This window comes from Rhinatrema bivittatum, chromosome 4, assembly GCF_901001135.1.
Source record: "Rhinatrema bivittatum chromosome 4, aRhiBiv1.1, whole genome shotgun sequence".
Taxonomy (NCBI): Eukaryota; Metazoa; Chordata; class Amphibia; order Gymnophiona; family Rhinatrematidae; genus Rhinatrema; species Rhinatrema bivittatum.
The window spans coordinates 337,237,320-337,255,131 of NC_042618.1; the positions used below are offsets into that span (position 1 = coordinate 337,237,320).

The 17,812-nt window shown below is 43.2% G+C and overlaps 1 protein-coding gene across 3 annotated transcripts in view; it reads left to right on the plus strand.

The window, feature by feature from the left end:
- The first annotated feature begins 3,105 nt into the window (after positions 1-3,105).
- Positions 3,106-17,812, plus strand: part of QRICH2 (glutamine rich 2) — a 337,577-nt gene continuing 322,870 nt past the window's right edge. For all 3 annotated transcript variants that reach the window (XM_029600439.1, XM_029600440.1, XM_029600441.1), the window contains exon 1: positions 3,106-3,864. In XM_029600439.1, coding sequence (XP_029456299.1) covers positions 3,427-3,864 — 438 coding nt within the window. In that variant the 5' untranslated portion in view covers positions 3,106-3,426. The remainder of the gene's footprint in view (positions 3,865-17,812) is intronic.

Here is a 17,812-nt window from a genome sequence, read left to right on the forward strand (position 1 = left end):
ATACCCCACCTCAATTAAGCATGCAGATCACAGGTTCACTTTCACCAAATTCAGAATAAAGAGACTATAAACTATAAACAGAAACTGAACCGGAAACCGCAAACTGCAACAAGCCAGACTCTGTATGCAATGCAGCAATAGAGAAACAGAAACATCACCAGCCCTCAGAAATCATTCATCAAACAATAAAAGCAAGGTATATAAATCAATCATATTAGTAAAACAATATTGTGAAATACTATTTTTATAATGATCTAAGGAATAGAATAACATCCAATAATTAAGAGCTCATACAACATTTTCAAATTTTTCCAAACAAATTATTTCAAAATGGCAGACACAGACATCCAATAAGTAAAACTAATGATTGGAAATTCACCACTGTCCATATCTGCAAACTTTTTATTCCGGTCATCCTGAGTAAGGCATGGAGTAGTAAGGCAGCACAAATTTTCTTCACACACACCCAGGCAGGCTCCCATTCACACACACACACACACAAACAACCCCAGACAGGTTCCCATTCACACATACATACCAGACAGGTTCCCATTCATTCACACACACATGCACCCCAGATTCCTACCTCCCCCCATACACACAGACACATCCCAGTCAGGTTCTCATACACACAGCAATACACACACACACAACCCAGACATGCTCTCCAAACAGGTTCATATTCACATACACACAATCCTTCAGTCAGGCTCCCATTCACATAACACCCCCCCCCCACACACACACACACATTCAGGCTCTCATTCATATACCCACTTTCAGTTAGGCTCTCATTCACATAGCGCCCCCCCCCCCCCCCCCCACACACACACAGGTTCCCATTCAAACACACCACACCCACAGCTCAGGCTCTCATTCATACACAACACATCCCTCCACCCCAATAAGGCTCTCATTCATACACACCACACCCCCACACCCCAGTAAGGCTTTCATTCATGCATTCATTCTCACACACATATACCACAGGGAGCCATTCTCCTGCTACTCCTCATGTGCTGGCCCATGTGCTAATCAAACCATTTGAGCCTAGTACTTCCTATGTGCTGATCTCGTGCATCATGAGATCAGCATAGAAAACATGCTAGTTGCATGTGTTTTGGTCAGCAAATGCCAGCACCGAGAAGGAGTAAGAGAACAGGCTCCTTCTTTCTTCAGCTTCCGGTGCAGTGGGGTCCTCTGGCAGCCTCACGGGCCTCTTCCTCTTCTGGGCTGCTGGTGAGATGGGGTCCACTGGTGGCCTCACAGGCCAATTCCTCTTTAGGGGCGCCAGTGAGAGAGAGCCCACCAGCAGCCTCGTGGGCCTCTCCCTGCTCTTAATGCTGCCCTACTGGGTGTGCCACCCTGTGTAATTGCACGTTTTGCACACCCAGTGGCACTGGTTTGACTACATCACATCATTTCTCCATGGATTAGTAGCATTCTCAAACTCTTCGTTCCTACTGGAACCCTCCACTCAGCCTCTCAACCTCTTTTGGAAATTCCCTCTCTATGTACAGCTAGACTGTCATGCACTCAATAAATAATTTTTTCCTTTGTTGGACCAACCCTTTGGGAATTCCCTCTCACAGCCTTTGTGTACCCTAATCACAAAAGAATTTGAGAGCCCTCAAAACACAATGCTTTCTCCCTAGCACCTACTGATAACCAACCTCTTCCTTAGCTCTGCCCTCTCTCCTCAAATTCATAGGCTTGTACCAATTTTCTCCCTCAGTATTCCCAAAGTCCAACTTGATATTTTGCTAGTCAGTATTCAAATATAGTAATAAGAAATGGTAGCCAGTATTTAAACATAGCAATAAGAAATGGGAAACTTGAAATATGTTGATGAATTTTATTGTTGCTGTTTGTCCTCTATACTGTCATTGTGCTTTTATGTATGTTACATTGTTACCCGCCCCGAACCCTGGAGAGTGAGGGATACAACTTATTTTAAATAAATAGATGCTTTACCTCTGCAACTTTCACATTGGGACTCCCACACTTTGGAGCTAATTCAGCCATGCTTGTTGAAGAAGAAAAGCATGTTTGCTTACCGTAAAATGTGTTCCCTGTAGGGACACGGGGATGAATTAGCCATGTTTTATATGAGCCTGCTTCCCTCGAGAATCGACTATGTAGCTGAAGTTGAGCGATGAACTGCAGGGGCTCGCCAGGCAATGTTCGCCTGGGAACTCACGTGCATGCTTAATATGTTTAAAGCTCTGTCTAGGTGCAGAGTCCATTTGGGGTCGTCGGATAAAGTCACCCTATGTGTCTCATGGCTATTTCATCCTGCAGTCTATGACCAACACTGTTTACAGTAAGCAAAGGATCTCTCGCTTTACACTGTCAGTTGGCAACTGTGCCCTCTAGGTGCAGAGGGTAACATCTTGATCCTTTGCCTTTATCTGCTCCTTCTGTTTTTGAGCTAAAGACAGGAGCATAACTCCGAAAAGCTAGTCAAGAAATGTTGTTGCTTTTTTAGTGACCTATATTTCTGCTTATTGCGCTCTATCAAAATCCGCAATGCTTAAGAATCTAGTTTTCTGTAACATCAACCAAACGACTGAATTTTGCAAGGTCTGCCAAAAGTAAAATCGAGTGTGCAGTGCCACTTTCCTCGGGAGCCCTCAGCCTGGTATTTGCGCACGTGCTCTTCTCCGGGGAGCGACGCAGCGCCCCGTGGCCCTGCTACAAGCAAAACGTGCCCTTTGAAATGCTGGCGCGACTGCCGCCGAACTGAACCTCCAGAACAGGGGAGGACCGTCTCCTTATTTTAAGTGTCTGCCCTCTCCCATCCTTCTTATAGGGTACAGCGCTATATATATATTTTTTCATATAGCGAAAAAACTTCTTGGAAGAACTATTTTTTTTTTAAGCGCAGCGCTACCATAGAACGGGAGATTTACACTGCGTCTGTCGCCTAGCAATCACAAACGCTTGTGAATTTGCAGTACCTGATGGGAAAGGGGAGGAGGAGTGGGGGAACAAAGGAAGCGTGACAATTCGCGCAGCCAATCAGGAACGGGGTGTTCCGTTTCAGTCGATTGTACGGAGAAAGGGGGTGGGGCTACGGGGAACAAAGTCTCGTAGAACCCGAGGAGCTGCTCGCGGGCTGCAGCGTCCTGAGCCGGGGATCTGCGTGCCAGATCTGGGCGATGCAAGGATGGATTAGGAATCTAGGAAATTATTTAATGCTAATCCCTGAAATCAGGAAGGAAAAAAGAAAGGAAAAGATAGCTTTTGTAGAGGCGTAGGATAAAATGTGAGAATGGAATTGATAAATTTTGAGAAAGGGGGCTAAAATAAGAATAAGTTAAAGTAATAGGTTAGTTTAAGGTAGGCTGATCATTTTTATCATAGGCTAATAAGAATCAGAGAGAATTTAGATGCAAACCTGACGGTGTTAGGAAAAGGGGGGCAATGCCTTGTATTGTTACTCTACATGAGTTGGCCAACCTCTCCATCGGCACCCCAGAAATTGGGGCTGTGAATTTTAATGCCCTCCACGCCTTGATGCATGCCATTATCCGGCACCTCAAAATTCAAGATGTTAAGACGGAAATCAGTGATGACGAGAAGGACTTCTTCAAACCCTACTCGGCCCTGACAACCCAGTTAAAGGAGGAGGAGGTCAGCCCGGGCTCCGAGCCCTCGATCAGGGTGCCAGTTGGCTATGATCAACTGGATAAGAAGATCGGTGAGATTGCCAAACAGATTGATGCCCTGAACCAGTGGCCCACCGCGACGGACTTGTTAGAAAGAAGCAAGGAGATCCCGGCTGGGTCTCCAGTGGGTGAACTGTGGCACATGATGCAGATGAAGAGGAAGATAGAGTCCAATGAAGATGGCATTTCCAAGGTAAAGGTTTCCATTCCGGGGAGGGGTATGTGCTGGTTACAACCTACCAATATTTGTGTCTGAAAATGTATTGCTATTACAAGAATGTGCACGGTATTGCAACTTTGATTTAATAAATAAAGGTAGGGAATAAAAAAAATTAAAAAGTGCCTGTCTTGTACTGATCTTGCTGCGAACCTGGATTAAAGCAGAAAGCAGTGATACCATTTAATCACTGCACTATTTTTTGACTTCGGAAACCTAACTCCTTGTACTTGTATTCAGAAGGCAATCATAACTTTTCATGAGCTTTGTACATGAATTAACACTAGTTCCAGAAACTTTACTCCACCTCTGAGCATGAGTTAAACTTCCAGCATAAAGAAAACATCAGTTAAGCTTATACACTTCTCTGCATCGGGGAGTAACAGCTAATGCTTTGATTAATATGGGATTTGCATAGAGGAGCACTAATTTTTGCACACAGTTTTACTCAAAAATATATGAACAACAACTGCACTTTAATATGTGTCCTCAGCTGAGCACACCTTGTTCCATCTTGGCCAAGATATTTAAAACTCTGTGAGTGAAACATTAAATTGTCTGGAACAATCTGAAATAGAGAGGGAAGCAGCAGTGAAGGACCATACAGTGGATTTAAATTGGTTATTGTCAGATTACCAGAAAATGAGTTACAATAAAACAAAATATTCACAGTACAAGCAATCAGAATAATGAACAAATTAAATTAACAGCAAAACACCACAACAATCAAGAACATAGGAACATAAGATATGCCATACTGGGTCAGACCAAGGGTCCATAGAGCCCAATATCCTGTTTTTAACTGTGGCCAAACCAAGTCACAAGTATCTGGCAAGTACCCAAACATTAAATAGATTGCATGCTACTAATGCAGGCAACAAGCAGTGGCTATTCCCTTTTGATTGATAGTTTATGGACTTCTCCTCCAGGAACTTATCCAAACCTTTTTTCAATCCAGCTACACTAGCTGCCTTAACCACATCCTCTGGCAATGAATTCCAGAACTTAATTGTACACTGAATGAAAAATAATTTTCTCCGATTTATTTTAAAATTACTACTTGCTAACTTCATGGAGTGCCCCTACTCCTTATGTTATCTGAAAGAGTAAATAACCATTTCACACACAAAAAAAATAAAAATAAATAATAAATTCTGAATACTAAATTAACAAAAAAAATTACTTATTTTTGTCTGCATCTGAGTCTTTTAACTTCATATCAAAATAATTCCTATCAGAGTTTTTTAAACTGATCCAATGAAAATCAAACCAAAATTGGCTATGTCAGTTTCTGCTCTTCACACAAGCCTGACAAGGAGTCACCTAGTGGTTAGAACAATGAGCTTGAAAATCTGGAAAGCCAAGGTTCCTATCCCACTTCCCTCACTGACACTCCTTGGGCAAGTCACTTTAAAGTTTACATTCAGCAGTGTGGGAATGAAATAAGCTATGTGGGTTGATAATAGCACGATAAATTGTGTATTCAGCAAAGTGCAACTGGTTATGCGTTCCACTGAATACACCCAGATAAAGTCCAAGTTATCCAGATAACTTTAGGACTGCTGTCTGGCACACAACCAGATTTAGCCGGATAACACTGAATTTTGGCACTATCTGGATGAGCCCCGCCCCAGAATGCCCCCAGAACCCTGAAAGGGGAATTATAAAGCCAGAATGGATTTGCTTGTTCCTTAGAGCCTGGGATAAGAGACAGTCACTCTGGAGTCGGCAGTGGAAGAGCAGGTGCCATGTGCCACCCAGGAACTCGCCTCCTGCACGTCCTGAAATGCTGAAGTATGACTGAGGTCTGCATCCTTGACAGGGTCAAAGGGGCAAACAACTCGGCTGCCTTTCTGGTCTGTGGCGGTGGCCGTTAATATGGCTGTAAATCCTGAATTCAATGTAGTTGCCGTTTTCGGTTTGGGAGCGAGGGGCTGGGGGATTGGTAGATTTAAAAATAATAATAAAAAAAAGTCGTTCCAAGGACTAATGTAGCCTTCTTTCTGGGATGCGCGTATGCATGACTGCAGTCTGCGCATATGTGTGGATTCGAAAACCCCCCCCCCCAAAAAAAAACAAATCAGAATCCTTGTGTCCCGAAAATCTGGTGTGAATAGGACACCAAACACAGAAGTTATTCAGGCCAAAAACACCTTTTTAGTTTGTCGCATCTGAGTTTGATAAACCACACCATAAATTAAGCAAGCGTGAAAAAGACTTGGGAGGGAGATAGAGGGGTTATAGAGCAACCAAAGACTCCTTTTTAAGAGGTGACTTTGGTCACCAAAGGATTTCTTCAAAGCAGCAACAGAAGCTTCAGATTATTATTGTTAATGATAATGCTCAAAAACAACAAGGGAGGTTAATGATGCTGATCCTTAGCAAGGTTGCTTTTGAGCTGGCTGGTGGCACAAATGCTGTGTGTGTGTGTGTTTGCCAGCTTTTCCCTGGGGCTCAAACGCTGGCAAATACACACACAGCTTGGGTTCCTTGGCCCTTATTGAACTCCCGTATCTTATACAGTACTTATTGCAACATGTCCCCTACCTACAGTGACTAGATTAACGCGGCAGTACCCTGTTGGAATGAAGATGTGACCATGCCCTGTGTGCCAAGCTGCTGTCTCCAGGCAACAGGGTGGCTCCTAGAGCTTTAGATTTGCATAGTCAGGTACTGAGCATAAGATCCGAAATGCACTTGGAAGGTCAGTCATCTGGGATACCTGCAGCGAATTAGGGAAGATGAGATTGCTGTTGCATAACTGCCGTCGGGTGCAGAACTTATTTTTATCAAGGGCCGCGGTGGACCTGCTGCTTTATCATAGGGTGGATGGGTTTCTGATGCTCAGCTGAACTCTATGCTACAAAGAGTCTTTATTACAAGAAGGACTTTTTGCATGGATTTTACAACAGCTTCCCATGTTTGCGAGGTTGGGGGAGCTGTTGACAACCATTTAATTAAAATGATTGATAAGCTAACTCCACCCATCCCTGTCCTGTAATTTGCTCATCAATCAGCTCTTTGACTTGAACCTCAGCTATACTGGGTCTCCGTCCTCCTACCCATGGATCTGCAGAGGTGCCTCATGTTAGTTAAGAAGGATTCAAGTCTCTGCAAGCTGCAGCCGGAGAAACAGCTTTGCTTTGCAGGGCATGCTTTCAACTCTTTATGCTGTTGTAGGCTACAAATCCTGTGGGTGATGTAAGACAAATACATATATCCGGGGCTTAATTTGCAGTCAAAAAGGAAGTGGAACTGTGGAGGGGGTGAGATGGGTGGAGCCGGGGCCAGGTTTGACCTGTGCAAAGGGGCGGGACCAGGGCCAGGTGTGAATTCTCTCTCACACACAGACACACACACACACACACATGCAATTAAAAGCCATGTGGCTTCTCTTGTCTCAGGGTGAGCTGATCCAACACTCTCTGTTTTTCCCTGCTTTCTCTGGAGGACCATAAATGATCAATGCAACTACTAGCTCTGCTGTATTTTTTTTTTTTGGGTTCCAGAAAAAAAAAAAAGGTGGAAGAACGTCATTCTGGGTCCTTTTTGTGTCCACACCCTTGGTAATGGACACAAAAAGGAGTTGAATTAGCACAAAATTGAAAGTTGTGAATAGTAGTGCCATTCATCGAGACCAGGGTTGTGAAGCCTTGACAATTGGCATTAGTGCTCACAACTTTCAAACTTGTGTTAATTCAAACCTTTTTTGTGTCTGTTTCTTGCTCTTCAGTATCTGCTTCAATATCACCCCCTTTCCTTCTGTTCTCTACAGGAGGGGGGGGGGTGAAGTGTGGTGAGGGGGAAAAAAGGGGAACAAGAGAGGAGGGGCTGGATTACAGAGCAGAGTGGCTGTTCTGTTCTCTATGTGCTTCAGGCTCAACTCCTCCTCTTCCCTGCAGACTATTTGAAGCAGAACACCCCTGCTGCTCTGTCACTTAAGCCTGAAAGAAAGTGCCAGAACCATATTCCACCCCGTTCCCCCACAAATTAAGCCCTTCATATTACCATGCAATACATTTAAAATAACTGCTTTATATCGATAAGCACCACCTGTACACCCTGGGTCCTTAAAACGGCTGGTCGTTACCTGTCCACATATATCTGCTGAGAAAGGCGTTGCTATGGTTATAAATGACAAACCGTTTCTTTTAAAATGTGTAAAACGAAAAGAATGTTCCCTGTTTTGTCTGCTACTGCTTGCAGTCCTGAGAAAGCAGCAGGTTGCAGTAACAAAAAACATAGTATTGATGGCAGAAAAGGATCAAATGGTCCATCCAGTTTGCCCAGCAAGCTTCTTATGGTAGTATCTGACGTGCCGTGCAGGTTACTCCCAAGTTTCTCTTAAGGTTAATCTGTGCAGTTACTCCCAAGCCTTATGATAAGGGTACTAATATTTACAATAAAAAACCAATTAATTGTCAAACCCGTAAAAAATTACTGCTAGCAGTATTTTTTATTGGGTGAGGAGCCTTCTTGAAAATTCAGACAATGCTGCTTGATTTGCTTTGCTTTTGGATTCAGATGACAACCAACACGGCCCTGACTTTTACAGTCTGGGGTACTGGTACTCAGACATAAGTGAAAAAGCACAGGACTGCTTCTAAGGCCAAGTCCATAAGCAAAACACATCAGCACTGTCTGAATTTTCGAGAAGGCTCATCACCCAGTAAAAATGTTGCTAGCAGTACATTTTTTTATGGGTTATCATAAGGCTTGGGGATAACTGCATGGAGCGGCAGTTGCTACCCTTAAGAGAAACATGGAGATATCCTGCACAGCGTGGCAAATACTACAATAAGAAGCTTGTTGGGCAGACTGGATGTCCAATTTGGTCTTTTTTATGCCGTCATTACTATGTTACTATGTTAAGAGAGATATTTGTTTACAGTGCATTTAGTTTCTGAAGTTTTTTTTAAACATATTTTGATTATCCTGAAAACTAGACTTGCATGGGACCCTAGAGTACTGAACTTTGACCTGTTTCATTTGATCACTGGGCTTGTAATATTCCATACACCCAATATGAGCAAAGCCATTGTGTTGGCCAATGATGGGAGCTTGGATCAAGCCAGATATTTTTATGAGTTCTGTTTGGCATGAGAACATTTTGTATGTTGGTTCTAATTCCTGCCACAGTGAGAGGTTTTTCTGAGATACCCAACTAAGGATGATAACAGAAGAACAAAATATGTTACTAAGGAGTACTTGTTTGTTTCTTGCTCTCCAACTGTGTCACTGCATGAGTGAGGAGCAAACTTTCGTCACAAGAATAATCAGAGAAGAGATCGGGCATATTGATTGTCTCCATGGTGTAAAACATTATGACAGATGAATATAAACCCCTAGGGTGCTTACGCCATTATGAGTCTTATTTCCATATGTGTCTTCTATGTTACATGGTCGAGACACAACAGGAACTCCCAGTTGACGGGAGGGTGATTAGCTGTCTGGTTAGCAGACTCTGATTAACTGGCAAAGAGATCCCATGAGATCTGTAAGATGGTGGAGTGTTTGACATTTGGAAAATGTGGTTATGGGGAAATTAAGTGAATATTTGGGCACTGAAGGACTTGATCCATTTGTATGTAGATATATGAGGTACAGTGCAAGTTTCCCTGCATTCCCCCGTCAGTGGGCCTCAACACTATGCTTGCGGAACCACTTCTAACAGCAAAAAGAGAGCTTAGTCTAATTAGTGAGATCTCTTCTGAGGATTATGGGGAGGACAGAGTGCAGGATGTCATCAGGAAGCAAAGTAAAACAGGCCTGGGATGATCTGTGTGAGTTAATATTTGCCTGAAGATTATCCACTGGAATTCCCTCTCTCCACTCAGCCTGTGCCAACCATTTCCATGCAGCCAAGCATGGTGGAGCCAGCTGCACTTTCATGGCTGAAAGGTCACATCTAGAATTAAGAACCGAGGCAAAAAAAAAAAAAAAGTGGACATGGAGCACAAGATCAGGTCTGAAACAGAGATAATCGCAGCAGCAGCCACCACGTCATTAAAAGAATAAGGCGAGAGACAAAGGCAAGGTCATTTCACTGACTAAATTATTCATCCCTCACATGAGCATCTCCTCAACAGAGCCCTTTACGGAGAAGAGAGAGATCTGTTGCAACAGGCGGATCTTCTTCAGAAAGATGTGACAACACTGTAAGTCCTGGGACAGAATTGTTGCAATTCAAGCTGCTTGTGGCTTTAAATGTTTAATTATCTTCTATATTTGTCTTTAATTGCCCAGAAAGAAATGAGCATGTTTACAACAAACACAAAGAAAGCAAAGAAACTAAAAACTAACCTTCAGCCTGTATTACAGCTGTTTGGGCCCTTATAGTGTGAGGAACTTTGGAGGCTGTGTGATGTAATGTGGGTCTGAGGCTACAGGACCGGCGCTTCCACTAGTAAAACTAGGCAGGTGCCTGGAGCTCAAATCTTTGGGGACAGCAAAATCCCATCAGCGCAAGACTTAGGACCACTGGTGGAGCCCCTCCTTAATAGTGGCTGAAGAAGAGAAAGAAAGCCAATGGCAGGGCTGCTGGTAGGGCCCATCCCACTATCAGCTGAATAGGCAGAGGCTCAGGGGCCACTGGTGGAACCCATCCCACCAGTGGATGAAGACTACAGGAGGAAGCCTGGAGCTGCCGCATTAGGAGGGGAGAGAGAGAGAGAAATGAATGCTTGTGAGTGTGGAGAGAGAGAGAGAAGGGTAACTGGGAGGGTGGTGGGGTGGCAAGACAGTACGTGTGCTAAGCGGATAGGGAAGAACGAGAGTGAGTATGCTGGGTGGGTTGAGAATAGAGAGAAAGTGCTGAGCAGTTGACGGAGCTGGTGTTAAGCCTTACCGCTCGTCAAGGGCTTACAAGAAAACAAAAAAAACCCTGCTTTCCATGATGCCGCCTACTTAGTATTGTGACGATACTAAGTCGGAGGAGCCACAGAAAGCTGAACCAAGACAAAATGAAAAGGAGGAAAAAAGAAATTCTGGGCGCACAATATACACGCTCCAGGCCGTGTATATTGTGCATGTATATTGTGCCGGTAGCGGGATAAAATGAAGGCTCATATTGAGCCTTCATTTTCCTAACCCCCACACAGCTCCATTTCCTGGGCGCCTGATGCCAAGGACACACTAGGGATGCACAGTTTCCCTTAGCCTGTTCTTTTTAGCACGGCAGCTCATTTGCCTATTGCAGCGGGCGTCCAGGGGCTGTGGACGTGCGCACGCTGGGAAAAAGGGCACTCAACATGAGTTCCCGTTTTACTGTGCACGTTTATTGCATCGGCCCCATGGAATGGGATACAGAATGAGGAGAATACTGTGGTGGGGGGAGAGGCGGAGAAGAAGAGATAAGAGATGCTAGGCCGAAGGAGAGAGACTGGATGCCGGGCACTATGGGTGGAGGGCAAAGAGAGAGAGATGCTTTGGTGGAGCCAATGTCACCGAAGAAGGGAGCATTGTGCTGGAGTTGCTTCCAATAGCTAAGCTGGGGGTCAGGGGGGCGCGCAAGGCCAAATGTTTGCCTTGCACTGGCCCTGTGAGGGTAGGTTACTGTGTTACACTCTCCACCTGGTGTGACATTTTCCCGCATTACAGCTCTCTGAATGCCCTCCTTTGCCCACTGTACCCCCTTCTAACTCTTCAGTGTAAGACTCGGAACCTCTTGATTCTCTTGTACCATTCACTGGCCATGATGTGCACTCCACATTAATGACCACTTTGATACTTTCTGTACAGTAATAATCACTAAAACGTTCAAGCTGTGAGCACCACTGTTCCCTCTAAACTTTGCACGTGTGCTCGCACACAGGTAATGAACCCTACACACACGGCAAAGCACAGAGCGCACAAGCAATTCCAATATTTGCATTATACTGGCCCAAAGCGCACAAATTTGCTTTCAGCTTACAAAAGGTTGCACAAAAGAAAAATGTTTGGGCACATAGTCTTTCAAAAATTAGAGGGAACATTGGTGAGCACGCACAGGAAACTCCAACACTTTAAAAGAGCCCACTCCTTGGAAATCTAACTTTTCATATTTTTTATGTTCTGTGTTCCCTACTTTGTCTGCTCATGTAGTCACTTTTGGGTTCTTGGAGGGTCTGGTACCTGTCCTTGCATCAGCATAAGACTAAGCTAAGAATGCTATACACAAGTTTGAGGCCACATAGGTTTCTTCTCCAAATCTGACCTTTTTCCAATCTCAAGAAGGAACCTCAAAGCCCATATACAACATTTTGGGCTTATTCTTATACCGATTCAGGGAAAGGTTTCAGAACTACAAGGAATCCAGCTTTCTGCAGGACCCATACGACGTTTTTAACTATGCATAATCTTACTTCTAATGTCAATTACTGTATAATTCTCTGTTTAAATCTTTTTATTTTGTTTTAAGAAACATGCAAACTGTCAGCAACGGCGAGTTCTAAACCAATCCTAAGTAATTACAAGAAAGTATAAAAACACTTGAAGAAACATAACTGCCCCATGATCCCTTCCCTTCCCGTCCTGCCCCCAAATAGGTTTATCCTTCAAGGTTCTAACAGCAGCAGGTTCCAATAAGGCAATGTATAAAAACATTTTCCTCCTATGATTCAGAGAAGTCATTCAGGAGCATACTCCGAACTCTGTGAGATATCGATTGCAAGTATACATTCCAAATTTGTAGAAAAACAGGTTTTGACTTGCACAAGTCATATTTTACTATACATTTTCCCATTATAAATAGATGATAGCTAGCATTTTTTTACTGGGTTATCATGGGAGGTTCTGGTATTAGCTAAATCTGCAGGATGGCTTTCTTGCCAGTAAGAGTATTTTCCTGCAGCATAAACAAATGTATCTATTACAAAAAAGTACATTTTGCAAATCCATCAAAAAGGAGCCCCTCACTGTCACGAGATATCTGGGTCCCAATAATGGATACAATAAGTCCCACAACTTTTCTCCAAAAAGTTTGAATTTTAGGTCAGAACCAGAACTGGTGGCCTAAGGTGCTGGTCACAGTTTTACATTTCTTATACAGATTGGAAGTAGGTATGTGAAGAACATTGGCTTGTTTCTGTGGAATATAATAGCGTAATAAAAATGGATCTTGGGTTTCTCTCAAATCCATACTGCTGGTGAGTTGCTTAAGTTGTTTGAAACATTTGGCATAACATCGGAAATTTAGATCTATAGCCAATTCATCATGCCAATGAGACTGCTGAGAAATATATTCTGCCTGCTTATGGGTATGCTTAAAAAAATCTCTGAAACCCCGAGTTAGTGTGGCAGGAAGGGTCTTCCAAATCAAATAGAACTGAAAGGAATTGCCTATTTTCTTGCAAGTCCAGTGAATGTATATAATGTCTAACTTGTAAGTACACAAAAAAGTGGTATTGCCCTAGGTCAAAGTTATCCCATAACTCCTGAAAGGTGGATAACTCTATGTTGTCTCCAAAAAGATGCCTCGCTGAACTCAGGCCCTAGGTGGCCCAACTTGCAAAAGCTTTTGACTGGATTCCCAGCAAAAAATTCTTGTTACGTGCAATAGGGAGAAAGTGAGATACCCTAAAATTCAATTTCAACTGAGTGCAAACCCAGCGCCAGGCTTTCATGAGGGGGACAATCAAGTCACTAAGTTGCATTTGTACAGGAAGTTGAGAGCCCATGCAGTATAGCACAAATCTAAGGTTTAGTGGGTAAACCAATTCATGCTCTAAAACCCATAGTGTATAAAATTCAGTATTCATGAACCAGTCGTTCTAAATGCCAAAGTAAACATGCTATATTGTACCATCTCAAATTAGCAAGACCCATTCCTCTTTCTTCCCATTTCCCCATCCAAGTGGTCAAAGCTATATGCAGCTCACACTGCTGCCAGAGGAACTGGAGCACTAGAGATTCAATCTCCTGAATATTTTTATTCATAAGAAAAATTGGGAGCATGTAAAGCCACTTTGGGCAGAACTATCACAAGAAATAGATTGACATGTCTCACCAGTGAGATAGGCAAATCCCTCCAATTTAGGGGGCGTTCCATGAAGTTAGCAAGTAGCACATTTAAGACTAATCGGAAAAAAAATTCTTTCAGTCAACGCACAATAAAGCTCTGGAATTTGTTGCCAGAGGATGTGGTTAGTGCAGTTAGTGTAGCTGGGTTCAAAAAAGGTTTGCATAGTTCTTGGAGGAGAAGCCCATTAACGGCTATTAATCAAGTTTACTTAGGGAATAGCCACTGCTATTAATTGCATCAGTAGCATGGGATCTTCTTAGTGTTTGGGTAATTGCCAGGTTCTTATGGCCTGGTTTGGCCTCTGTTGGAAACAGGATGCTGGGCTTGATGGACCCTTGGTCTGACCCAGCATGGCAATTTCTTATGTTCTTATGCGCTTGAAAAATCTTGGCAAATTCTAATGCCTAAATATTTGATGGGATCCATAGCCCATTGCATTGGAAAGTCTGGGCTGCCACATACATTAATTACACTTGGTTGCTTTGGCAAGGCTTCAGTCTTATCTAGGTTTAGTGAAAGGTCTGCCAATGCATCATAGCTTGTAAACTCATCCAATAGAAAATGGAAGGACTTAATACGTTGCCCGCAAAGGCTGCAACCTTAAACATGTGTGAGGCTCATGGACCAATGGGGACACCTATTATGTTAGGATTATCTAATATCTTTTTAAAAGAGGTTCTAAAGACAAAAGGAAAAGTGCAGGCGACAGCGGGCATCTCTGTCTCATTCCTCAGCCCATTGGGAAGGCCTCCGAAAAAGTATCAGTCACCATCACCGAGGCCAATGGTCTATTATATAGCGCCTGCACCGCCTTCAAAAATTAACCCATTATACCAAATGTTCACAAGGTCTCCGTCATGAAAAGCCAGTCCACTTTGTCAAAAGCCTTTTCTGCATCAAAGCTCAAAATTTGAGATGGAGTCTTGTTTCATGTACTGGATTCCATTGATGCTAATATCCTGTGAACATTCAATACTGCATGTTTCACAAATCCTACTTGTGACTCCCCAATTAAATGTGGTAAGTATTTCGCTAATCTGCCCACTGTAATTTTAGCAATGAGTTTGAGGTTGAAATTCAACAAAGAAATAGGTCTGTAGGACTTTGGGTATTCCAGGCTTTTATCTGGCTTCAGAAGTACTGTAATATGAGCTTTATTAGAAGAAAGGGGGAGTGGGGGTGTGTGTCGTGCTGCACTGATCAGTTCTTCTGCTATATTTCCCAAGGGAAAAAGAAGTTGCCCAAGCAAAATTTTATAAAATTCTACGGGGAAACTATCTGGGCCAGGAGCCTTCATGAGCTCCTGTGCTTTCTGAATACTCATTTGCAGCTCTAATGCTTGAATAGGGGTTTTTAGCTGAGAAACTTGGTCCTCTGTCAGGTTAGGTAGCCCTACAGAGGTTAGGTAGTCGCACACCTTCAGTGGGTCAGGCGGTTGGGCAAAATATAATTGCTGATAGTTTTGGAAGATATCACACAACTCTTCATTAGTGTGTAGTAACCGACCCGAGATTGATCTCATGGCCATAATAAATCGGAGACCACTCTATCTCTTCATCAACTTTGCTTGGAAGCTTCCATTTTTTTTTTACCATGATAAAAGTGTTTATATCGGTAATCCGTCATGCCCTTCTTGGCTCTTTGATGAAGTACGGTCTTGAGAGCAATTTGTGTTTCCTTGAATTTAGCTTTATTATTGGTGCATGGATGCTGCTCTTGAGCTTTCTTAGCCTCTTGCAGTTGGCATTCTAAATTTAAAATATCACGGCTAAGAGCCTTTCTCCTAGAGGCCGTATATATCCCTTCCTAAAACTGCCTGAGCTGCCTCCCAGAAAAGGAAACTGTTTCCTTGGTTTCTAAATAAGCATCCCAGCCTTGTGCCAAATACTCTCTAAAACCTGAATCTTTGTAAAGATATATGGGAAACCTCCAAGTTCTATGAAAGTCAGGAGGCCTAAAGCTTTCCATGTCCATCCAAAACATAAAATGATCCAATAGGGATGCCCATTTTATTTCTGCTCTACTCGCCTGGGAAAAGGCTGTACTACTAAGAAAAAAGTAATCTAAGTGAAAGCACATTTTTTATGCTTTGAAATATATGTGTATTCTCGATCCATAAGATAGAATAACCTCCGAATATCTACTAGATCGAGATTCTGACACATATAGGAAATTCCCACTAGTTTCTTTGGGGTTCGCCTGCTTGCTGGGATAGATTTATCCAAGGCGGGGTCATGCAAACAATTAAAATCTCCACCTATTAATAAGGTTGTCTGATCATAGTTGGTAAGAGGGCGAAAAATCTTGGAAAAGACTGCATGGTCATATGCGTTTAGCACATATAGATCACATAAGACTATTGAGCACTTATAAAGTATTCCCTCTACTATTCCTACCTCCCTTAGGCCTGAATTTTCCTAAGGGCGCAGAGCACTTTGAATCGCTTGGTAATTTGGGGCGGGCCTGCGAAAGCTGGCAGCGATCGCACCATCGCAGTGTTATCGCTGCCGGCTTTCACACCCAATAGCGCCATAGTAAAAGATGGTGCTATTGGACACGCTACTGGCAGTGATAAGGGTTCTTACCTTTTCACACCAGCGATGTTTCCGCCGCGTCCGTCCTGGTGCCGCCCCGACTCCTCCTCTTCCGGTGCCTTTTCGCATGCGATAGGGTTAGAAAATAACCCCCTTAGAGTCCTCTAATTTTGTCAAGCTGAAAGGGGAACATTTTGCCTACTAAAATAGCCACCCCAGCTTTGTGAGAACCAGATTGAGCTGAATAAATTTCACCTACCCATTGTCACTTGAGTTTCTGATGTTCCTCTTTATTTAAATGGGTTGCTTGTAACATTACAACATCTGTCTTTGATCTCTGTAAGGCCTTAAGAGGTCTTAACTACTGAGTTGATGCCCGAGACATTCCAAATAATGTAACTTGTACTATGTACTATTCATTTAATCTTTAGCAGAGTGGGTCATAGTAAAAGACAACGTATCACAAAAAAAAAACTTGACCCAGACCCCCCCAACACAGGACTAGGCTTGTACTCATTCAAAGCTCCAGAAAAATGTAAGTCTGCCAAAAGGAAGTAGCCTACTAAGCAAATTGGTACAAACTATGAAGGATATATCCCATAAGCCCAAATCAATTATATCTTTTTGAAAACCCAGCCTGACCTCTCCCCCCCCCCCCCCCCCCCCCCCCCCCCCGCCAAACCCTATGTAGATCCAATGAAACTTCTACTCACCTATGAGTGAGATCATCTATAGTGAGTAGGAGACCCCACTCCCTGATCCCAGCCCACAATGCCCCACCATAATAATAGAATAAGCTTTTTATGCAAATAACATGAATTACATAAATACTACCCCTTATACAAAGCAATTTCACAGAGGGAGAATGACTTTTTTAACCCTCCATGAGTACAAATCAAATGCAAGGCGAAAGGCATCGTGTAAGCATAAAATTAAGCTTTTCAGTCCAGAAACTAGTCATGAAAAATCAAAACCATACTGTTATCAGAGAATGATGGCCTATCTAGACAACAGTTCAAAGCTGGAATCTTTGATATAGTTGTCTGGGTAGCCAGAAAATGAAGAGGAAGAACAGTTCCAAATCTTACTATCACAGATACTTTCGGGTTGCAGGTGGGAAATAAACTGGGAACATCAAGCAACTTCACTGAAAACATTGATGATAATTATATGGACAAACCAAAGTAATCAACATCCTGAGAGGCTACAGTCCTCCAGAAGTGACCAGCCTACCACAGGCAGCCAGCCTCAGATAGGGGAGGTCGCCAATGAAATCTCCTCAGGGGCCGCAGGTGAAGGTGGTCCAACGACTGCTGCTGCTGCTCCCCGGCCTCCAAGGAGATGCACCGATGCAGAGGATTGGAGCCCCGGATCAGAGAAAAAAAATTTT